Source organism: Rhinatrema bivittatum, chromosome 7, assembly GCF_901001135.1.
Source record: "Rhinatrema bivittatum chromosome 7, aRhiBiv1.1, whole genome shotgun sequence".
Classification (NCBI taxonomy): Eukaryota; Metazoa; Chordata; class Amphibia; order Gymnophiona; family Rhinatrematidae; genus Rhinatrema; species Rhinatrema bivittatum.
In genome coordinates this window covers 37,388,439-37,413,444 of record NC_042621.1, presented here as the reverse complement: position 1 = coordinate 37,413,444, position 25,006 = coordinate 37,388,439, and the positions used below count along the sequence as shown (strand labels likewise).

The following is a 25,006-nucleotide window of genomic DNA, read 5'->3' as shown; positions in this document are numbered from 1 at the left end:
TGGAGTGTCCCCTAGTCCTTCTACTATCCGAAAGAGTAAATAACCGATTCACATCTACCCGTTCTAGACCTCTCATGATTTTAAACACCTCTATCATATCCCCCCTCAGTCGTCTCTTCTCCAAGCTGAAAAGTCCTAACCTCTTTAGTCTTTCCTCATAGGGGAGTTGTTCCATTCCCCTTATCATTTTGGTAGCCCTTCTCTGTACCTTCTCCATCGCAATTATATCTTTTTGAGATGCGGCGACCAGAATTGTACACAGTATTCAAGGTGCGGTCTCACCATGGAGCGATACAGAGGCATTATGACATTTTCCGTTTTATTCATCATTCCTTTTCTAATAATTCCCAACATTCTGTTTGCTTTTTTGACTGCCGCAGCACACTGAACCGACGATTTCAATGTGTTATCCACTATGACACCTAGATCTCTTTCTTGGGTTGTAGCACCTAATATGGAACCCAACATCGTGTAATTATAGCATGGGTTATTTAAATATTGCATGGCACCCCCCTTTGGGGCACCATGCATGCGTTAAGAGAGCGGGCGCTGACTGTTCAGCGCCCGCTTTCTATGCGCCCTTATTGCATCGGCCCCCCAGTGCCCAGCAGAAGAGTGATTACATAGCCATAACCTAAGCACCCCACTATGATACTTAGGAAGTAACAAGTGTTTCTCCCCCCGTACCAACGTGAGAAGGTAACACATTGGTAAGTCCCCTTCTATTAAGATGATTGGGCCCAATGTAACTGGCTCTTAAGCAGGTTTGAATGGCTATGTTAGTTCAGTGTGGTTCACTGTTTACACTGCTGTGGCATGTCACCACTTTACTTTACTGACGGTGAGCAGTTCTGAAACAGCTACTACCATATTCATAACGTAATGTCTTTGACTTCAGACAAGACACATCTGCTCTGCATGCAAGTTCATACACCACTCCTGAACCAGCGAGGGTCCAAATCACATTTCCCTCTAACTCAGCCTTGCAAAGTCTGATCAACAAGTATCCACAATCTCAAATTCAGGTAAGTGGCAGCTCCCTGGTGCCAAGACAGGACAGAAAGTACATTGGCAGAGGTGTGTGTGTGGGTCTCAGTATTGGAATAACAGGGGGTGCTGTAGGGAAGGAGTTAGGTGCATTGGTAGAGCACTTTGTGTGTGTGTGTGTGTGTGTGTGTGTGTCTATGTGTGACTCAGTACTGGAAGAGCAGGAGATGCTCCAGGGCAGGCATGAGGTGCATGAACAGAGCTGTGTATGTGTGAGCATCTCAGTTCTGGAATAGCAGGAGGTGCTGCAGGTCAGGCGTGAGGTTCGCTGACAAAGCGGTGAGTAGGGTCTCAGCAATAGAATGGGAGCGATGTTAATGTATGAGAGAATAGGATAAGTATATGAGATAGTGAATAGTGAGTTGGTATAATTAGTGTGAGAGGTCATGTTGGCATAGTGTACCAGAGGGATGCTGATATAGTAGCAGGTGACAGTGGGTACTGGTATGCGATAGGCCAGATTGATGTGATTGCTTGTAGGAACTTGTGTTGGTGTAAGAGCATGAGAGAGGATAGAATGGTAGTGTGTGAAAATCATGTTGACATAGCAGTATATGAGAGGTCTTGTAGCAAAAAGTTGTGTTGGCATAGTAGTCTTCAAGAAGGCATGTTGTCATGTGAGAGGTTGTGTTGATATAGTGTGCAAGAAGCCATGTCGATATAATAGCAGGCAAAACTAAATGTTAACATAGTAGCCTGTAAAATGTGATGTTGATGGTTGGTGTATGAGAGGCCATATTTTTGTGGTAATGTGTGAGACGCTATGTTGATATATCAGGGTGTAAGAGGCTTGTAAGAGCTTGTGTTGATATACAGTAGTATGTGAGAGACCATGTGGTAGTGAGTGAGAGGCTGTATTGGCCTGTGAATATGTTCACATTTTAGCATGTGAGAAACCATGCTGGTATGCTGTAGTGACAGGCCTCGGTAACATGAAGAGGCTGTATTGGTATAATAATATGTGAGAGGGCATGGTGACATGAAAGAGATCATGTGGGGAGGTGGCATGTGAGACTGTTGACCTACTAGTGTGCAAAAGAGTGTGGGCATGCAAGAAGCAAAATCGTAGTAGCTTGCAAGAGAGTATGATGGCTTGTAGCATACAGGAGTGTGTATTATTATGGTAATGTATGAGAGGCCATGTTGGCATAGTAGTAGCACGTGAGAAGTCATGTTGCTGTGCAAGAGATAATGCTAATGTAATAGTTTTTGAGAGGCTGTGTTGGCACAGGAGAGGTCATGTTGATATAGTAGCATCTGAGAGGGTATATTGGAATGCTTTGGAGGGAGACACTCTCAGTCTGTCTCTCTCTTTGTTTTAGGTCACGGCTTTCACTTTCAACCCCTTTGAAAACATCAGTAGAAGGGACATTGTTGGAAACGTTGCTAATGTCATTCTAATGTCTCAGGATGAACTAATGGTCGTCTCCAACTTAACAGAAGACATTGAGGTGTGTGATGGGGGTCTAAGAAAGTCTTTCTCCAGGTGATCTTTTGGTGGGGTCTAATGAAGCTTCTTCAAGGTGATCTTGTGATGGGGATCTAAAGAGGTTTTCTAAGGGATCCTGTGAGTTTCACAAGATGTAAGGTGTTATTTCATCATGACCTTACATTGAAGGTCTTGGAGTTGTAGCTTTTCTAATAAATCATAAAGAAACCTCCAGAATATCAAATGTAACATTTTACAAAGTGAAATAAATGTATTTCCTTTTAGTCTTTATGAACCCAAACAACTCTGTAAAATATAACTACCACATCAACAAACAGAAAAAAAGGTTAACCAATAAAAATAAAGAAAATGTGTATAAGATGATATCTTTTTATTGGACAAAATACATTTCTTGACTTGCTAATACTCTCTTCTTCAGGTCAGAATTCAAATGATGAAATAGTGTGGCTGCCATAAGTGAACTATAAAAAGGGTGAAGGGAAAGGGGTGGGAGAAAAGGGATGAGAGGGGTGATAAGAAGTTATTTATTTATATGTTTATTGACATTTGATATACCTCTTTTTATCATGAATGGCCTCAAAGTGGATTATAATACATTTAAAGGAGCTTACAATAGTATTAGATCAACAAACGTTATTGGTTGAGGATCAGTATATTTAAAGATAGATTCAGTTAGGTTATTTTGTTGTTGCTGTTGAAATAGGAATACTTCTGTGGTAACTAGGGTGCTGGTCAGGAAGTCTCTGGAATGCTTGGCTGAAAAGCCATGCCTTGGCTTTTTTTCCTGAAGATGCCTGGCAGTACAAGTTTATGGTTGATAATGTGTTAGCTCTTTGTGAACCTCTCCCCTCATCTCACTGGTTCCCTTTCCAGGTCATTTATAAATATATTAAATAGAAAGCCCCAGTACAGATTCCTCGGGCACTCCATTAATGCCCTTTCTTCATGTGGAAAGCAGACCATTTAGTCCTACTCTCTCTTTCCTGTCTTTTAACCAGTTACCAATCCATAATAGGACACTGTCTCCTACTCCATGACTTTTTAATTTCTTCAGGAGTCTCTTATATCAGCCAGCTCATATTTATCTTCATGTTTATTTTCACCTTCAATAGATAAGGAAAGACTTCCCTTTGCTAAAACCATGTTCATTCTTCCCATTTAGCCATGTCTATCTATGTGGTCAGTAACCTTTTTTGTTAAGAATAGCTTCTACCATTTTGCCTGACATGGACCATCCCTAAGATTTACTTTACAGGGTCAGACTGAGAGTTCATCCAGCCCAGTATCCTGTTTCCAATAGTAGCCAATCCAGGTCACAAGTACTTGGCAGGATCCCAAAAGGTAAATAGATTCCATGCTGCTTATCCCAGGGATAAGCAATGGAGTTCCTCCATCTTAATAATAGTTTAAGAACTTTTCTTTTAAACCTTTTTTAAACCCAGCTACACTGGAGTCCTTTTTAGAAGCTGGTGTTACATTGGCCATCCTCCAATCTTAAGGTATTGTGGCTGTTTTAAATGATAGGTTACAAATTAGTAGGAACAGGTTGGCAATTTAATGTCTGAGTTCTTTCAGGAATCTGTGATGGATACCATCCAGTTCTGGTGGTTAGTTTGTCAGTTTGATATTTTACATCCTCTAATATCACATAAATTTGTTTTACTTGCTCAATATTATCACCATCAAATAATGTTTTCAGTGTGGCTATGTTTCCAACGTCCTCCTCAGTGAAAACCAAGGCAAAGAATTCATTCAATTTTTCTCTTGATTCCTCCCTGAGTTCCTCTTTTACCCAACTGACTCACTTACAGGCTTTTTGCTTCAAATATAACTGAAAAAGGTTTTATTATTAATCTTTACCTCTATGGCAACCTTCTTCTAAAATCCTCTTTCCCTGTCTCACTGCTGCTTTACATCTAATGTACCAGTACTTATGTTCTTGCTTATTTTCTTCATTAGGATCTGCTTTCCATTTTTTGAAAGATGTCCTTTTGCTTTGCTTTGGTTTAAACAACTATGAAACCAAATGGAGCTAGTGATAACATTGATAAAATGGAATTCCTGCACTTAGAATGAAAAAACATAAACCCAATACATTCACCAATAACAATTAACAATAACCAAAGAATAGAATTAGCAGAAAAGGTACGTAACCTAGGTGTCATAATAGACTCTGAACTAAACCTGAAACAGCATATATCACTGAAAATAAAAGAGGGATACGCTAAACTAATGGTACTTAGGAAGTTAAAACCTTTGCTAACACTAGCAAATTTCCGAACAGTTTTACAAGCACTAATTTTCGCAAACACTGACTACTGCAACGCCCTGTTCCTAGGGCTACCACAGGTGACCACACAACCTCTTCAAATATTGCAAAATTCAGCTGCTAGAATATTGACTGGAAAAGAAAAAGAGACCATATTACTGGAACACTTGCAGAACTTCATTGGCTACCTATTGAACAAAAGAGTACAATATAAAGCGCTATGCACTATACACAAATTAATCCATGACGAAAAAGCAGAATGGCTGAACACAGCATTACGTGTACATGTTCCACACAGAAACCTAAGATCAGCCAACAAAGCACTACTAACTATCCCCTCGGTTAAGTCTGCTAGACTCACACAAGGAAGGGAGCGAGCACTATCTTTGGCAGGACCCACATTATGGAATTCAATGCCTCTGGAGATAAGACTGCAGAAAAACTTCAAACTTTTCAGAGTAAGCCTTAAAACCTGGCTCTTTAAACAGGCTTTTTACAAAGAGAATGAAGAGAGCAATTAAGAGAATATCCCGGCACTGAATACATAGTTTTTAATTTCCTGTTCTTTCCCAACCTCTAAATACACTTGATTATTTTATTTATATATGAACTGCAATAGTAACTTCAACCTAACAAAATCAATACTTAACAAACAGTTTTATATTGAGAGAATCCTGTTACTGCTCATATTGGCACGGTCATAATGTTTTAGCTATCCTAACTAATTTCTATGTGCCTATTTGAAAACCGTTGTGATGGTTAATTTACTGAATGACGGTATAGAAAAGTTTTTAAATAAATAAACTACCTCTTTTATCCTGCCATAAACCATACTGGTAGTCATTTGGTCTTCCTTCAAACATTTTTAATGCATGGAGTTGCTCTGGATCCAGCAAGACAATCGCACCATGGGCGATTACGCAAGACATGTTCACACCTTGGCATCCGAACTCTACTGGGACACAGCCAGCTAGACATCTTTTGGGAGGGCCTAGCAGAACACATAAAAGATAAGTTGACAGGTCAAGACATTTCGCCCATGTTGGACAACCTCATTGTACTGGCCATATGGATTGAGCTGTGGTTCCAAGAACAAGCATGGGAGAGAGGGGTGTCTCGCCGACTGTTCCATCTAGCTCCCAAGTTTCAATGGCCCCTGGTCACATTGTAACTGTTATTGTTTGTAAGGTTTTGGGTGGACCCTTGAACACTGTGGCAGCTGACCACGCCCATGGGGGAAGTCCCGTGAGGGGCCACAGGTCAAGCTCAGTTTTGGGACACACAACACAGAGTTATATCTTTTATTAGAGTTGAGAAGCCACTAGAGGTGGCAGTAGTGAGTAGAGATGAAGCCTGGCTGGGCTTAGGGTTCCTCAGGATACTGGAATAGCAATTCCCTCTATGGCTGTGCTGTAGTGGAGAAAACTGAGATAGTGAGTACAGTGGAGCATACACAGAGTTCTGGTATAGAGCTTCGTTGGTAAAGTTACTCACACAGCGGTTTCTCTCGGAAGGTGACACAAAAGCTGGAATAGAGGCAGGCCCTCGAGGAGCGAGTACCTGGTTCCAGGGAACAGCTCTGAGGAAATAAAGTTGGTAACTCACTGATGATGTAGGCAGCAGTTTCTTCCAAGCAGAAGCGATAGGTTCAGGCAGCGAGTCAGGGAACATGGGCCCTCGAGGAGCGAGTACCGGTTCCTGATAGCGACCTGAAAGAAATGAGAGAGGCCCCCCGAGGAGCGGGTACCCCGTTAGGATAAAGTCCAAAAGTTGGAGAAGCAAAGTAGCTAGGTACGGAGAGCGAATCCCATCTGTAAGAATTCCCTTGCTAACTCGATTAGCTAGCAAAAAGTGTAGGCTTTTGTATCCAGGATGCGTGATGTCATCACAGGGGGATGCCCCTGAGGTTCGCGCCAAAGAGAGAATAAGAAGAAGGGCCGCGCGGCATGCATGCCCTATGGTACCTGGACAACATGGCGGGATGCAGCGCCCAAGCCGGACCGGGAACATTGGAGAGGATGGCAGGCAGACGCCGCGGCAGCCAGACGTCCATCAACCACGGGAGGAGTCGCAAAAAAGGTAAGGTGGGCGGAGTGGAGACGTCGGGCAGCGACAGTCGTAACAGTAACCCATGGCCACAACTTCCTCCAAAGAACCTATGCAGTTGGGCAGGTCCCACCTCTCGGACACAAAAAAATATACTTTTAGGCAACATAACCTCTGCTTTTACTGTGCCAGCCAGAGGCATTTCACCAGCTGCTGCCCTGAAAAACAAGGACATTTCCAAGCCTAGGGTTGGACGGAGAAGCAACCCTAGGTCAACCCTCTTTCTTTCCTCAACTATTGGTGCCAGTCCATCACTCCTACAGGGACAACGTGGTGCAAACAGAGGTCTTTCTAGACTCAGGAGCCAGAGGCAATTTCATTGTAAAGTCTCTCAGTCTCCAATACAACCTCCCTACAACCATGCCGGCTAAAGCAGTCACCATATCATTGGTGAATGGAGAACCCTTGCCTGACCACTTCATTGGCCACCTTTCTCCTCTCACTCCAGACATGTGTTCTTCACCAGGAGATCATTTTCTTCTATGTCTTGTCCAGGGCTGTCAATCCCATCATCCTCGGGCTGCCTTGGCTCATGCTCCACAAATCTATCATAAATTGGGGTACTTTGCAAACTGCTCTCATAGAATCCTCTTGCCAAGAACACTCTGTCTCTCGCAGGGCTTGCCCCTGCTCATCTTGGGTTGGACGGCTCCCCCAGCCAGATCTGCCAGGCTTTCCTCCTCAGTATGCGACCTTCTCCAACATACTTAGTAAACAAGTATAGACCTTGCCGCCACATAGGTCATATGATTGCCCAATCAACCTTCTGCCGGGGAAGATGCCCCCAAGAGAGCAAGTCTATCTGCTTTCCCGCCTCTGAGACTGAAGCCATGACTAAGTATATCCAAGAGAACCTGGAATGAGGTTTCATCCGCCCTTCTTTATCCCCCACTGGGGCAGGAAGTTTCTTCATGGGGAAGAAAGATGGTTCACTAAGACCCTGCATTGACTACTGGGGTCTCAATGAGATTATGCGGAAGAACTGCTACCCACTATCCCTCATAACAGAGAGTTATTTGATCACCTGCTGGGAGCTCAATTTTTCAAAAAGCTAGACCTCCAGGGCGTGTGCAACCTTATATGCATATGGGAAGGAGATGAGAGGAAGATGGCTTTCAACACATGGGACAGTCATTATGAATACTTGATCATGTTATTAGGCCTCTGTAATGCCCCCTGCCATCTTCCAACACATGGTCAGTGAGATCTTTCAGTACCTCCTGTACTCCCACATAATAGTTTACCTGGATGACACCTCTGTGGCTCAATATCACGAGCATGAAAAACCAGTACTACAGAGTCTATGTGAACACTACTTGTGTGCTAACTTGAAAAGTGTACATTTGAGCAACAGTAGCTGCCATTCTTTGGCTACTTTGTGTCCCATAATGGACCTAGAAAAGGTAAGAGCCATCCAAGATTTGCTCCAATCTGTCGGCCTCAAGGCCTTGCAACGCTTCCTTAGTTTCACCAATTATTACCATCAGTTCGTTCATGGGTACTCTTCCTTGGTGGCTCCTCATGGCCCTTACTAAAAAGGGTTCTGACACCAGACACTGGACAGAAAAAGCCTTCCTTGCCTTTGCCCATTTTAAAAAGGCGTTCCTAAGGGATCCCTGTCTCGACCATCCAATCCTTCAAAACCCTTCATTGTGGAGCTAGATGTCTCGGCCATAGGGATAGGGGTTGTCCTCGCTCAACTCAGTGATCAAGGGATCCTCAAGCTGTGCTTTTTCTTTTCTAAGAAGTTCACCCCTGCAGAAAAGATTTATAAGATTGTAGACTGTGAACCTCTGGCTGTGAATCTAGCACTGGAGGAATGGCACCATGTTCTGGAGGGAGCTAGATACCCAATCACAATCTATACAGATCAAAAGATCTTGGAATACCTACCACAGGCCCAGCATTTGAACCCTTGGCAGGCCAGGTGGTCATTATTCTTTAATCCCTTTTGATGATGAACTGTGATATCAACCGGCAGAGAAGAATCAATGGGCCGATGCCCTTTCATGATCCTTTGAGTCCGAAAATTTCTTGGAACCCCCTCGCACATCATTGATCCAGCCAAGATTGTGGTCACTGCAGTAGTGCACACCCCGCCGAGGAAAACCATAGCTTCCAAACGACTATGAGAAAAGGTACTCATGAGCCCATGACTCTCACCTGGCAGAACACCCAGAAGTTGCTAGGACCCTGGAACTAATCCTCCATCATTACTGATGGCCTCAAGTGAAAAACGTGCAACATTTAAGTGGAGTCCTGCCCCAATTGTGCAATGTATAAGTGCCCCCACACTTGCCCTTGGGGGCTATTACAGTCATTGCTACCCCCCCCCCCCCCCGAGAAACCCTGGACCCATTTGGCCACTGACTTTGTCACTGATGTTCCCCTTTCTAATGGCTACACGACCATCTGGATAATGGTGGACCAGTTTTCCAAGATGGCCACTTCCTACTCCTTCCATCTGCACCAGAACTGGCACCTCTTTGTTCAAATCCCAACACAAAGAGCATATAATAGGGCTTAAGGATCAAATCCAAAACACACAAAAGGCACCTCTTCTATCAATTGTGAATCAACTAAGACGTGCAATCAAACAGTGAATATATAAAGGAAAAATGTTTGTTAAGGCAGGAGCCGCATCTGCAAGCCTGATGACGTGTCTAACCTCACCCAGTCAGACCATCCGGTCTATTCTTCATCTGCGGCTCTTACCCGGCCGTGAAGCCTATTAATTGTTGTGAAAGCAATAAAGCCTTGAAAATGTTTTTTTCATAAATGACAATTGTTAACAAAGAATAATGTCCCAGTGTCCCATTGATATTTATAAACAAAATTCCCAACAGCGGCCAGTGTTTCGCTGCATGACTGGCAGCTTCGTCAGGGGTAACAACCTTTCAAAAAAGGAAAAGAATCAATACAGATAGTGGGACAATTAAAGAATCTGCACTTAGCTTGTATTAGCGCAATGCCAACCTCCTTAGAAACGGACTCCAGGTCTCTCAATGGTATATTCACAAAACCGCGGGACAGAGACCGATTTTTCCTTTATATATTCACTGTTTGATTGCACGTCTTAGTTGATTCACAATTGACAGAAGAGGTGCCTTTTGTGTGTTTTGGACATCTCTTTGTTCAACATATCTTTCACCTACACGGATTCCCCTCCCACATTCTTTCGGATCAGGGAGTACAATTCACAGCTCGATTTTGGAAGATCCTCTGTAAAAAATTTCAGATTACCCTGGAATTCACCTCTGCTTACCACTCACAAAGCGATGGCCAGATTGAAAGAATCAATCAGATTCTTAAAGGATTCCTGAGAGCCTACATTAATGAACATCAGGATGATTGGGCCTCTTTTCTACCCTGGGCAGATCTGCCACAACGATCATGAGGGTAGTTCTTCCAGATTGTGTTTGACTGGCACCCTAGGGTACACTCCCTAGTCCAGTGCTAGTCTCCTGCCCAGCTGCAAATGCCCTGGCTCAGGATTTTGAAGGCTTCTGGCAGAAGACACACAGACTCCTTACTCTAGCAGCCAAGAGATTCAAGAAACAAGCACCACCCAGCATCCCAATACAAACTTGGAATACTAGTGTGGCTGAGTACTCACAATCTCCACCTCAAAAATCCCTCTGTCAAGTTTTCTACACAGTTTGTAGGACCCTTTCCCATGGTTTGTCAAGTGGGGTCGATGGGCTATCAACTAAAACTTCCATCTTCTCTCAAGGTCCATGACATATTCCATGTGTCTCTCCTTAAATCCCTGCTCCTGTCCAGGCCCTCATGGGCGACTCCCAAACTATCAGCAGTGGTAATGGAGGTAAATACTGATTACGAGGTCTAAAAGATCCTTGATTCCAGGAAATGTTGAGGTCAACTACAGTATCTCATCTCATGGAAGGGCTTTGGACCCAAGGAGAACTCATGGGAGCCTGTTTCTAATCTTCAAGCCCCTAGACTGGTAAAGGAATTTCATCAACACTTCCCCCAGAAGCCTAAGCCTAGAGCCCTGGGGAGGGATTAGAAGTGGGGTACTATAATTTTGCAGCCGGTTGAGGGAAGGCCCCATGACAGACCGCACCTACCCTATACAATACCAAGGCCCTTGGACACCGCCAAGATCTCCAAGCAGCTGGGATGCCCCCATCACCTGCTGGCCCGACACACCACACCTCTTTCTAGGCATGCACACCTCTTCCAGCAGTAAAGACCCTGCAGCAGGAAAGTCCTTTTGGCGCACCTCAGATGACACCAGCATGGCTGGGAATTTAAACTGCAGTTGTGCTCCAGCCCAGCGCCTCAGCAACAGGTTCCCTGTAGAGCAAGCTGCTTTCGTTTCAACTCCTTGTTTGTCTTATCTTGTGACTTGCCCTACCTTGTCTCCTTGCCTCCCTGGTTGCCCTGCCTTACTCTCTTCCTTGTTTGATTTTCTGTGTCTTGGTCCCCCAGTCTGTCCTTTTCTTGTCTTCTGCTTGCCTGGTACTGACCTTTGCTATGGACCCTGCCCACTTTCTGCTCGCTGCCTGCCATGACCCTTGGCCTGGACTCAGTTAATGTCTATTTGCTGCCAGCCCTGACCTTGGCCTATATCTGGATTCTCTCACTGTCTGCCTTTAAGGGACATTCATGTAAGTCCTGTGGCCCCTGGACCCCATGAGCTCAACCTGTGGGAAACAAGGCTGGTATAAGTGAAGTTCCAGCTCACTCCCATTAGGGGGTGTGTGTCAGCTGTTGGTGTGGGCCTAGTAGGTTTGTTTACTAGACTGCATCAACCATGCAAACAACCCAAGAGTTCACAACCATGACAGCCTTCTCCAGAGCATCTATATCTTTTTTGAGATGCGGTGACCAGACTTGAACACAGTACTCAAGGTGCTCTCTCATCATGGAGAGATTCAGAATTATTATGACATTCTCTGTATTATTCAACCTTCCCTTCCTAATAATTCCTAACATTCTGTTTGATTTTTTGACTGCCACAGCATGCTGAGCCAGCAATTTCAATGTATTATCCACTATGACTCTTAGATCTTTTCCTGAATGGTAACTCCTAAAATCATGTAACTACAGCATGGGTTATTTTTCCCTATATGCATCACCTTGCACTTGTCCAGATTAAATTTAATCTGCCATTTGGATGCTCAGGCTTCCAGCCTCAAAAGGTCCTCCTGCAATTTATCACTATTCACTTGTGATTTATCTACTCTGAATAATTTTGTGTCATCTGCAAATATGATTACCTCACTCGTCGTTCCCCTTTCCAGATCATTTATGTTTAATATGTTTATTAAATTTTTACAAAGGAGAAGTGAGATATATAGGCAGCAACATCAAACTCTAGAATATGAATAGAATACAAATAGAAATTGAATTCAAACAATCAGACATATCGAGATCCTCTCCCCCCACCCCTTGGAAAGGTACTAGACAAATAGAGCTTCTAAAAAGAGAACTTAGGATACAGACACCTGGCATCAGTACTGCAGAGAGCACGTCATTATTATTGTCATTAAAAATTATTAGCAATATCATGAAACATATCTGCATATTGGGTAGAGAAGAGAAATTGTAAAGGAAGATGGAACAATAAAATGATAAAAGAAATAAAAAGGCTAAAAGAGTTTAAAAAATAAATAAAGGAGATAAAAAATAAAAATAAATTAAAATGAGTATACGTAACTAAGTAACACTCTACCAGTAGAGCAGTTTAAAAAGAGCGGCTAAAGGTTTTGGTCACAGGGGAATGAAATTCAATAAACTTCCTCCAAGTCATTTTTTTGAAGCATTTGGGAGAACTCCTTTTAGCGGAGATATATTCAAAAGTGAACAATTTTACCAGCATTTGAAACCAATGCTTTTGTTGGGGACCCAACGAACCTATCCATGTAGAGAGAATAACCTTTTTCCCCACCATATCACCTTTTCTCAAGAAGAAGCAGGAGTCTGTATCCCAGATAGCAGACTGATCAGTCCCAAACAACCACAGATTAGGATCGTCTGATAGATCAATCCCTAAGATTGACACAGCCCTATCTAACCTGGACCCAAAAGGAATGAATTAAAGGGCAAGTTCAGAAGCAATGATAATAGTCACCCAGGGCAGCCTCTCAATTATGTCACATGTTCTTATGTTCACATATTGATAGTTGATTGCTTGGCTAGGAAAGCCTTGTCTGGAGACCACTAAAATTTCTATAAAAATTTGAATTGCATTTCTCGTAGAAGGATATTCTCAGTGATAGTCAGGATATCGCCAATATATGCTTTGAATTCTTGGAAAGAAAGTCTGAACTCTGGCCAGCTCTGCCATCTCTCATAGTCTGCATATCCCCTGGGGTTGGTATGGCCCGCAGAAATTTGGTAAACTGGGCCACTGAAGGTTTGCGTTTTCAGTCCTCCAGAATAATATCCTATAGCAGCCTAGAAGAAGGAGCATCTCGGAGAGAGGTTTCAAAGGCCTTAATAAAATGTCTCAATTGCAAGTATGCATAAAACTCTTGATGAGACAAAGAAAGCCGTATTCTCAAACCTTGAAAACTAAATAACAACTCAATACATTGGGAGTACATCTGATAAATATAAATAAGGCTCTTCTCCCGCCAGCGATGAAAAATCAAACCACCCATTCCAGGAGTAAACAATCCATTGTCACAGATGCATAAGAGAGATGTTAACCGATGTTGGAGACCCAACAACAGAACATAAATATAACCAAGCTTGCTTTTGTGAGTGAAACGTTTAGTGGACCCTTGGGCCGACCTGTAAGAGACTGGGAAGAGGTGTACTATAGTCTCTGGTGAGTGAGAGGTCGGGAGGCGGATACCAGGAAGGAGCTGGGCGTGAGCTTCACCCTGGAAGCCGGTACTCCCCCGGGAGGAGCCCGTAGGAGTCTAGTCGCTGGGACTTAGGAGACCACGGAAGCTGGAGCTGGAGCAGGCAGGCAGGGATCAGGAGACAGGCAGGAACTGAAGCAGGCTAGGACTGAAGCAAGCAGGAACTGAAGCAGAACTGGCTACTGGAACCAGACAGGAGCTGAAGCAGGACAGGTTACTCAAGCAAGCCAGACAGAAGCAAGACTTGGGCACGGAGTGAAACAAGTCTCAGGCAGGAACGGAGTCGCTAATGCAATAGCACACTCCGGAGCATGGAGCAACAGAGGACCACAAGGAACCCCGTTGCAAGGCAAAGTCCTGGGCTCCGCGGCAGCCTTACATAGGCCGCGGCGTCTGACGTCATGCATAGGGCGGAGCTTCCAGTGGCGGGAAATCGCCTTCATAAGCGCAAATTGCGCGAACCTAGGGAGAAGGCATCCTGGCAGGGCTTCTCGGCGGCATCCCCCCCACGGGGATGCCGCGAAACAGGCCGCAGACCCTCGGAGACAGGCCAGGACCAAGGAGGTAAGGGCCTAGTCGCGGCTGCCACGACTGGAACCGCAACACTTGCCTACAAGATTCTACTAACATATGAGAATGCAAATCAGGCAAAATGAGTGCTTTTGCTACTTGAGGTAGAATGCTAAGAGAAGTTAAATTGTTCCAAATGCGTAAGTGTGAATGAGGAACAAAATAGGAGGTTCCTAGGATCCAATCACTGAGAAATTGTTACATACATGCTGAGTTATACAGCCTCAGATTGGGCAACCCAGCCCCCCTTGTGCTATAGGCTTGAAAAGAACTTTCAGAGAGATATCCTAACTTTTTTCCCATTCCACAAGAATTTACAAAACAATTTCTCTAGATCATTATGATCTTTTTTAGTGATCCAAATCGGAGGCATCTGAAGGACATAAAGCCATTTAGGTAGAATCATCATTTTAAGTAAGTGGATCTTACCTAAAAGGGATAGTAGTAAACCTTGCCACTTAGGGATTGAGACGTGCTACTCAATAGCGCGGGGATATTAGCTGAGTAGGTAGTGTTGGGATCTGTTGGAATCCTGATTCCCAGATATTTTAACTCCCGATCCACCTATTTGAGAGGAAAATGGCCCAACCAATCGGATTGAACATTTCCACATACATCTAATGCCTCCAATTTATCCTGATTGATCTGTAAGCCTGCAAAACTGCCATAGGCAGTTTGGAGCTCCAACAAGGGACCTAAGGAGTCTTTAGGCTTGGTAAGAAAAATCAGGACATCGTTAGCAAAGGCAGCAACCTTAAAGGTATGCTGACTCCCGTGAAAACCCGTAATATACTGCGCTAGTTCAATTTTTATCAACAAAGGGTCAATGGCAAGGATGTAAAGCAATGGAGAAAGCGGGCAACCTTGCTGCACCCCCCATTGCATCTTGACATCAGCTGATTAGTACCCATTAGAGATGTGCATTTGTTTTTCCCGAATTAGACAATTTCAATGAAATTGTCTAATTTGGCATGGTTCAGGGGCAACGAAAACCGAAAAGAATTTTTCTGAAATTTTGAAAAAAAATTGTATTTTGGGTTAGTGCATATTAACGGGACTTAGTGTGCACTAACCCAAAAATCGGGACCCACGAAAAAAAAACCCTGAATCGCGGGAAAAACAGTTTCCCACGGGGACCCGAAAACGAAGCCCGAAATGAAAAAAAAAAAACAATGCACATCTCTATTGGCTATGATGGATTGTAAAATAATAGAGAAATGTAGGAAATTATGTCTCCCTGAAACCCAAATCTATAAAGGACCGAAAAGAGGTAAGGCCACAATACCCGGTTGAAGGCTTTCTCAGAATCAAACCCAATAGTGAGAGCAGGTATATGGTGATGATTGCAGGTACATGGTGATGATATAGCAGGTATATGGTGATATAGCAGGTATAGCAGGTATGATGGTGATATAGCAGTAAATAATTTAATAATGTGTGAGCTAGGGACCTCGCCTTAACAAAACTGACCTGATGTTCTGAGATGAGATGAGGAAGAACTACTCCCACCCTATCCGCCAAGACGTTTGCCAGAATCTTCAGGTCACAACTGAGAAGTGAGATGGGCCTATAGGAGGCTGGAGATAGCGGGTCCTTCCCAGGCATAGTAATGTGGGCCTTATTAAAATGAACAGGGAAGGAACCACACTGTGAGGCATCTCCATAAAAAGATGTTAGGGGGGCCCACTAATTGTGATTTCAACAATTTATAGAAACCATAAGAGAAGCCAACTGGACCCTGGGTTTTCCCCACTTTACTGGTACTAATCACATTCAAAACTTCAAAGGTTGGATAGGTCTATTCAAAAAAAGATGGGTCTCTGTGGCATGGTGCCCTCTAGTGGCGGATCCTTTGGGGTGACTTCTTGCTTGGAAGCTTATTCTCAAGGACTGCTGTAGCAGATTCCTGTGTAACAGTGGCAGCACTGAAGCTTCTCGTAGAGATGATGCTGAAATATAGTTTCCCTTTACTTCCTGCAAAGGAACCTTCACACCTGAAGGAAAAACACCTAAAGCTTAACAGTACAGAGACTCACCCCTGGCTCAATCACCACACATCCTCCCCCTTAAAAAGTCTCTGCGCGGGGTATGTAGTGTTCCTATCCCTTTTAATTTCAAACCCGAACAAAAAACACCGCTCTTTGAGAAAGAAAATAAGCATACCATCACTTTTTCCAAACCTCTGTCAATAGGGATATGTAGAAAGGCTTTATAAGGTGTAGCCTCGTCTATTTTCCTTTGGTTTGTTCTGAGTCTCTGCTACTTAGCTATAAGGAGCTTCTCAGATTTCTAGAAAGTCCACCACCCTCTGTCTTTTCTATTTCTGTCAGAGGATGTGTCAAAGATCACTACTGTGCCTTTCCTGTTACCTGTACCTTTGAGTAGCCGCACCAGCCCCTATATCCCATATATTTTCTTAATCTATTTTGTCTCCACAAACTCACTCCCCTTATTATCTGGAACCGTGAGGACTTCTTTCCCTCCTGAAACTGCACTTTTTCCCTGTCAGCTGGTTGAGGCAGCTTGGTTTCCCCTTGTTCTGGCTTGCGGGGCTCCTGTAACTCTGCTTTCAGTAGAGTGGTTTCTTTAACTAGCTGCGTAATCTCCTCTTCCATCTGCAACAAACTCCCCTGAAATCTCTTGCAGTTCTCCCTCAAAGCTGATTCAACTTGTTTCCCCACCTCTGCAATGCCTGGCCTTCCTCGACCCACTGCACTAGACAACAGGGCTGTTCCTCATCCTGGATTTCCAAAGTCTGCTTGTCCACTTCCAGTGGCAACTGACCCTTCTCCCCGAGGTAGGGATCAGCCTCCAGCCCACCTCATTGAGTCTGCCCATGAGGGACTCGGGCTTCATATACTTCACTTAATTCTTGCCCCACTGCTTTTGACTCGATTATTTGGGGTCCAGCTGTCATCCCAAGTACAAACTGAGTCCCCTTGGTATCTAAGCGGGATCTTTGCTCTTCTTTCAACCTCTCCAGTTCTAGATTCAAATTAATTTTCGCAATCTCCGCTTCCCAGTGCAACAACTTCTCTGCCTCCAGAGCCTCTTGCAGCCCAGTAACCTGGATTTGCAGTTCCTCCTCTTTCTGAATTAGCAGTCTAACCCTAGCATCAACTGAGACTTCCAGTGCTGTCTTTTCCTCCAAAATCTTGTAATTTTGGTCTTGCAGCCACTGGATCCTGTCTTTCATCTCCCGTTGCTGGGTAGCATGCACCTCACCCTCCTGGTCTAATAACTGCTTTAATCTGGCAGCTTCCTCCTCAGCAGCCTCCTGGAGTTGCTGTGGGAGTGCTACAAGGTCTGAGAGCTCCTGGCATCTTGACTCCCACATTTTCAAAATTGCTTCATTCACGCTCCTCTGTTCCTCTATCACCCTTGTCCACCTCTCTTCCGACTCAGCATGGCTCTGGTGTGTTTGCTGCAGCTTGCTTCCTCCCTAGTTGCTGAATGGGTATCAAGTACTCCTGACATTAGCAACTTCAACTGCTGATATTGTTCCATTTGCTGCTTCAATAAATTAAGAGCTGTCTCCAACTCCAGTTCTACCTTCACCTTTTCCTGAAGGGCAAGTGCTAGTTGTTTGACCAAGAACCTTCCCACAGAGTCCTGGTCTTCTCTCCCAACTGGCTCCGACAGGCTTCCCTGCTTAACTCACACTTCTTGTACTGAGGAAAATTTCTCTTCCTCTATCCTCGTCTCAACATCAGCGTGCTTCTTCCTTGCTTTCCTCACCTTTAAACCTGGGGCCTTGCATACTTCTTTCAACACAGCCTATCTCCAAATAGCCCTCCTCTTTTTGATTATTGCCTGGGGAGTCCATCCCAGCTCTACTGTTAGTGGTGCTGCTTTCCTGTTCAGTATCAGCAGTCCTTAACCCCTTTGGAGTTATGCCCCCTTCTCTGGCTGGGAAACTAGCTTGGGGAATCTCTTTCCTTTTATTACCCTTTGCTGTCCCTTCATGCCCCGAGTGTGGCTTTCCTACCTTGTTGGGTTCTGCTGAGAGACAAACCCCTGTGAATACACCTGGGTCATCAGCACACTGAGATTGTGAGGTACTTACTCCAACCTCCCCCATCATTATCTGCCTAGCGTGACGCCCCCTTCGTCTTCTGGGTCTTATTGTCCTTACTACAACTGTGCGAAACACCAATTGACCATTCCTCCTTCAGACCACCCCCATTCTCAGACTGGGTACAAATGTTTGGGGTACCTGTACTCTCACCCCTTCTATACTGAGATGCCTCAGGGACTTTCCCTTTCCCAACCCACTCTCCGTATACCATTTCTAACGAGTCTTTGGGACAAGTCTCCCCTTCATGGCTGTCTTCCCAACAAATCTGGCAAGAGGGACTGCTCCACCGGCTTCCACCCCTTTTCCCATTTCCTTGGGGTATCCCTTGAGCTCCTCTACTTGCCACATTAGTGTCCTGCCATTCTCTGTGTATCTCTTCTTCATAAGGGCACTGTTCCCTAGCATGACCACACTCAGACAACCTAAAACATATTTCCCACAAACTCAGGTTCCTGCTACAGCCTCCTCACAAGGGCAATATTCCCTAACATGCAGGTGAATACAGTAAAGTGCGGCCGCGGTTACCCTGCTTCTAACCCGCTTTCTACTCACTTTTCGGCCGCATTAGTCCAACCCGCGATACTATCCCCTTTAACCCATTCTTACCGCCTCTTTAAATCACCGGGTAACCCCTTCCGCCCGCGGCATGTATATTAGATGTAAACGATCGAATTAGCTATTCCCTCCCATACAGTAACGCGCCCCGACTATCGCTTTTTTATCCTGCTATTTTGCCGCGCGTTTAACCTGCTAATTTACCGCCTAGCCCTACCCCTGCGTTAGAGGCAGGGGTAAGGGTAGACAGCAAACTTTCCCCCAAAAGGAAACCTAAAAACCTAAAATCCCCTCCTCCCGAAGCAACGCGACATATTACCAACTTACTTTTTGTTGCTTTCAGCCCCTTCCCTTCTCTGCCGTCCTCCGGAGGGGGCAGCCGGCGGCGAAAGCAGCTTGCAGCGGTCCCCCCCGTGCAGGTCCCGGTTCTCCTGGCTCAGCCCTCATCTGCTTAAGGAAGATTGTGAAGTCAGGTAAGAGCCCACTGTTCTGTGCCCTCTCCAGTCACGGCGTGAGCGGAGCGAAGCGAAGCGTACTTTCATTGGCTTGAACGCCCGTCAATTTGGGCGCCCAAGCCAATGAAGCACATGGACGGGAGGGTGATGTCTCGCCCGCCCATCCATGTGCTTTCATTGGCTTGAGTGCCCAAATTGACGGGCGCTCAAGCCGATGAAAGCACATGGACAGGCGGGCGTGACGTCACGGCGTGCGACACGCATGCCCGTCCATGTGCTTTCATTGGCTTGAGCGTCCAAATTGACGGGCGTTCAAGCCAATGAAAGTACGCTTCGCTTCGCTCCGCTCGCGCCGTGACTGGAGAGGGCACAGAACAGTGGGCTCTTACCTGACTTCACAATCTTCCTTAAGCAGATGAGGGCTGAGCCAGGAGAACCGGGACCTGCACGGGGGGGGACCGCTTTCGCCGCCGGCTGCCCCCTCCGGAGGACGGCAGAGAAGGTTGAAAGGGCTGAAAAGCAACAAAAGGTAAGTTGGCACATGTTGAGCCGCTTCGGGAGGAGGGGATTTTAGGTTTTTAGGTTTTCATGGGTTAAAGTTGGGATCCACTTCCTGGTGCCTGTCATTTCAAATGTCACTTGAAATGACAGGTACCAGCGCACCCAGGATACTGTATAGGCGCTGTATTAAGCGCCTATACAGTAAAATGGGTTGCGCGGGCCTAACGCTTCACAGACGCTTCTTGGACGCGGCTTGCATTTGCAAGCTATTTAAATACAGTATCGAGCGGTAGGTGAGCAGGACTGTGCGTGCGGCAAACGCGGGTGCGCCCGGCACTAACGCAGCTCTTCCTACCGCTCCTTACTGTATCGGCCCGATGGTCTGGGCTGCAGGCACAATAAGTGCTCATCTTTCTCCCTTTTAGGATTCTTCCCTGCCATTTCTACTTTTGGCAGCTGGCTGGTGGGTTTAATCCTAACCACTGGGGGGTCTAGCCTTCTTGGCCCCTGCTGTGTCAATCTCCTGCAGCTCTCCATATATCCCTTTCTCACAAGGACACTGCTCCTTACTCCAGCCCCTCTGGCTGCCTATAAAACCACCTGACACATAGTATTCCCCATCATAAACCTTTTCCTTAAAATCAACCCCACCAATTTTAACATCACAACCGACACTAGGGATGTGCAGACAAAAAGTTTATGTTCATAAGTCCATAAGTCGAAGGTGAGGGTCAATTTCGGTCAATATGGACATATGTAGAATTCCATAAGTTGAGGCTATGTCCATACGTGCACCGGTTCCCTAAATAAAAATTTAAACCCCTCACCCTCCTTAATCCCCCCCCCAAGACTTACCAAAACTCCCTGGTGGTCCAGCGGGGAGTCAGGAAGCCATTCCTGTATTCATTTGCGAGGAGCACGTGACGTCCGCGTCACGTCGGAGTGACGCCGACGTCACGTGGTCCACCGTGGTTCCGCTCCCGGACCCCTCGTTGGACCCAACCGGAACTTTTGGCCAGCTTGGGGGGGGCCTCCTGACCCCCCCAAGCTGGCCAAAAGTTCCGTTTGGGTCCAACGAGGGGTCCGGGAGCGTCACTCCGACGTGACGCCGACGTCACGTGCTCCTCGCAAAGGAATACAGGAATGGCGTCCTGACTCCCCGCTGGACCACCAGGGAGTTTTGGTAAGTCTTGGGGGGGGATTAAGGAGGGTGAGGGGTTTAAATTTTTATTTTCAACTTATTTTCAACTTATTTTCAACTTATTCAAATTTTTATTTCCAACTTATTCAACATAGCTATGTTGAATAAGTTGGAAATCGCGATCGTTTTCGCACACCCCTAACCGAATGCACACCCCTAACCGACACCCTGTCGAAACAGTCCCAGTGATTTCTTAACTGAAGGTATACAGTCCCAACTCTTTGTGCACAGTTGGTTGTAATAGCCTCTTTTCTATGAATCACAGGTGTCCATTTCTCTCTGCTTTTCCATAGCTCTCAGGCCTTCTGGGAATGAAAGAAAAAGGGGATCCAAATGCAGACTACTTCACCAAAATCTGCCAGCCCCCACTTTCCACTTAAGCACCTTACCAGAAGAACAAGTTACACCAGCACTTCAGCAAAATACATCCACCCCATTGACTATATAACCACTGGACCTTTCATTGGCACCACTACAATCCACAGTACCCCGAGTCCCCCTTTCCTTCAGAGGGTATGGCTAGCCCCATATATGCTTACCACAACCTAGACACAACGGGCATCCAGAGCGCTCCACGGCTCATCCCCGGCCTGTTCTGATCCTCCCAATCCCTTCTGGTCCCCTCAGCGGTCTGGTCAGGCTCAGCGACCTCGTCTGTAAGGTGGGCACTCATCCGGGCTGCATCCACCTATAGCATGTGGTTCGACGATCCCACTGCTATCACCATTTGTGGCGTGGCACCCCCTAGTGGCAGGTCCTTTGGGGTGACTTCTTGCTTGGAAGCTTATTCTCAAGGACTGCTGTTGCAGATTCCTGTGTAGCAGTGGCAGCACTGAAGCTTCTCCTGGAGGTGATGCTGACACTGGAACCTTTAAGCAAAGAGGCTATTGGATAAAGTTACTTAAACTGGGAGTCCCTCATAAAGAGGAGATTGAGACAGATCTGTACTCATTCCCTCTCCCATGCCAAAAGTAAGAGTCACCTTTTGCCATAACTTAAAATGATATATTGCACACCCAGGCAGTAGCTTAATATAGTGCTCTGGAGTTTATTGAAGCTAACTTCACAGAAGAGAAGTCACACACAACATTAAAGTGTTGCTCAAAACACATTTCCACCTAATCAATGTGAGCTTGGATTTCCTATCCTTTTAATCCAGTGATTCATTAAAATAAAACAAACTTCTTTCTCTATGCTCAACTACGTTCTCCTTCAACATGCATACAGGCAATGCAGGTTTACTACAAGGGTGACTCCTAATTCTCCCAGGTATAAAGTAGCATTGGGAAAACCCCATTAAAAGAATGTCTCTCTAGGCCATCTACATAGCCTTAATTACAAATTCTCAACAGCTGCCATAGTTTAATACAATAACCCTTTTTACACAGCTACTAGCTCATAGTTACTGTTAACCCCCAAAACATTTCCTTTTCTTCACAGCAATTCCTACTTGGTTTTAATAGACCTAGCAACTCTAATTATCCCATAACAGTGCTAGAGACTCTTATCCAACAAATTGCTGCACCAAAATGAAAAACAAAAGAGAGATAATCTTAGGGCTGACTTAGCTTTAGAATAAAGGTATGCCTGGGCACCATTCTCCTTCTGCCTCGGCCTCTCCATGCTCCTCGCCTTCCTTTGAGCTGTCCTGGATTGCCTTGCTCTCCCTGTCTTCTGGAGGGCCCCTCTCTTTATACGAGTTAGTCTTCTCCTCCCTGTTATGCCCGTCAGTCGCAGGTGGCTGCAACCACTCTTGGTCATCTCTTTCTTTACTTCCCTGACTCCGTGGGGTAGACTGGCAGCCTCCGCCAGCTGCCGACGGCCTGCCAACCACTCCCAGGCTTCCCGGGGCGGCATGGACACCGCCGACCGCCGAGAGCAGGTCCTTGCTACAGGATCACTTCCTGCTATACAAGGGTGATACTCTCCGACCAACCTTCCTTCTCCAAGGCAGCAGCAGGGCTGCCAGATTGGAGTTGGGACTTGGTTACTCTGCCCTTGAAGGTCTCCTCTAAATACCTCTCTGACTGCTTCAGTTATTCCAAGTCTGTCACTCTAGCCTCCAGAGATCAGACCCGTTATCTGAGAGCCAGGAGCTCTTTGTACTGGGTGCACACATCAACTTCTCACCAATGGGTAAAAAATTATACAAGTGGCACTCAATGCAAAAGACAGGAAGGCCTCCCTGTTGCTGCTGGACTGCTGCCTTCATCTTAATTTTGTTGAGTTCCTAGTTAAGGTTGCTAAGGGAGTAGGAATGCGTAAATGAATTCCTTTAAATTCATTTGTGTATCCCCTATTAATCTGGTAGTGACCTGCAAGGTGAGAATTAAACTCTTGATAAGGGCTGGAGCAATCCTATGTTTTAGTTAAAAGCCTAATTGATTTTTAATGTGAAAGTGTCTCTTGCCTATAAATCAAAGGATGAGCTAGTGGGGGTAGGAGGGAGGGAAAGATAGACAGTAGAATTACCTATTATAAACTTGTTTTTTATTATAGGCGCACACACACACACACACTCACGAATATACTCCACTATTTCTCCTCTCCCCCAAACTTTTTAAGTCCTAAAATTTCCCAAAGCAATACTCACCAATCTTTTTCACTCACAAGCAAGATGATCTTCTCCTTTCAATGTTACCACAGAAGACACTAGAAAAGAATTTACCTAGCTCCCTGGTCTTTTTTTTTTTTTTAATTAGGCACACACAGACACACACACACTAAAAGTTAGTGACTTTTAGTCAAGGCACACACACTTGAAGTTAGTTTACCCCACAATTTCACCTCTCCACAAACTGAAGTCCAAATATTACTCAGCTAGCAATACTTACCAATCCTCTTCGGCTGCCAGCAAAATCTTCCTCTCCTTTCAATACTCTCTCAGAAATTAGGGTTTCTGTGCCTGCATTATTATTGTGTTGCTAATTTTATTTGCCTTTCTAATTTCTGCTGTCATTACACAGCCCATTTTTTCATCTTGGCCATATGGATGGTCACACATGGAATGCCTGTTAATAAGGATTCCACAGTGCATTTTATTTTTTGCAGGATTTTTATTTGACAACTCAATAATGTTCGTTCTTTCTTAATTTGGCAGGTTTTATTTACCTTGGTTATTCTTTTGTTATCTCATTGTTAATCTCTCTTTTGCCTTCTCTACATTCCAAGTTGCATTTTATCCCTGTTTTATTGTAACTGCTACCTTATTCTTCTATCACATGTTAATGTTTTAAGTTATTAAGTATTTATTCTTTTGTCACACCTTGTTATTTGTAAACCGGCATGATGCGACTCCCATCGCAAATGCCGGTATATAAGAAATTTAAATAAATAAATAAATAAATGTTTGACTCTAGGCCATCCTCTACATATATAGTGCTACCCCCTCCACTTATTTGTTCTGCATGTCATGTTGATATAACTTATACCCTGCTATCACAATGTTGCATTGCTTATAATCCTTCTATCATGTCCTTCTCTGCTGAGGTGCCCTGTATTGTCTGCAGTAGACTAGACAGATAACACCCAGGTATACTTTCTCAGTCCCCATGGCATGCACTGCTACCGCAGATAGGGAACCTCAGCAGAGAAGGACATAGTGGCTCATAGCTCTATAGTTCCTTCATGCTGGTGCTTCTGTGACCAGGGCAGCTTTAGCAACCCTACCCTTACCCGAGTGCACAGCTGCAGAGGCCCTCCCTCTCTGGCCCCCCAGCTGCAGAGAACCTTCCTAGCTGAGCTGCGCAGCATCTCTTCCTTCTCTGGCCATCCGACCGCAGTGGCCCTTCCCTCACAGGGTTGCCCAGCTGCAGCAACCCTCTCACCAGTCACAAAGCTGTGGTGACCCTAACCATGCTCAAAGGCATTTGTTTCAGTATCCTGGCAGCTTAATCTGCCCTGTGCCACAGAGATGGTTTCTAGCTTCTCTGCTC

General features: G+C 45.1%; 1 protein-coding gene across 1 annotated transcript in view; it reads left to right on the top strand.

The window, feature by feature from the left end:
- Positions 1 to 770: 770 nt before the first annotated feature.
- PKD1L3 (polycystin 1 like 3, transient receptor potential channel interacting) overlaps positions 771 to 25,006 on the top strand; it is a 305,810-nt gene continuing 281,574 nt past the window's right edge. The window contains exons 1-3 of the mRNA XM_029610662.1: positions 771 to 778; positions 899 to 1,025; positions 2,370 to 2,498. Of these exons, the coding sequence (XP_029466522.1) occupies positions 771 to 778; positions 899 to 1,025; positions 2,370 to 2,498 (264 nt within the window). The remainder of the gene's footprint in view (positions 779 to 898; positions 1,026 to 2,369; positions 2,499 to 25,006) is intronic.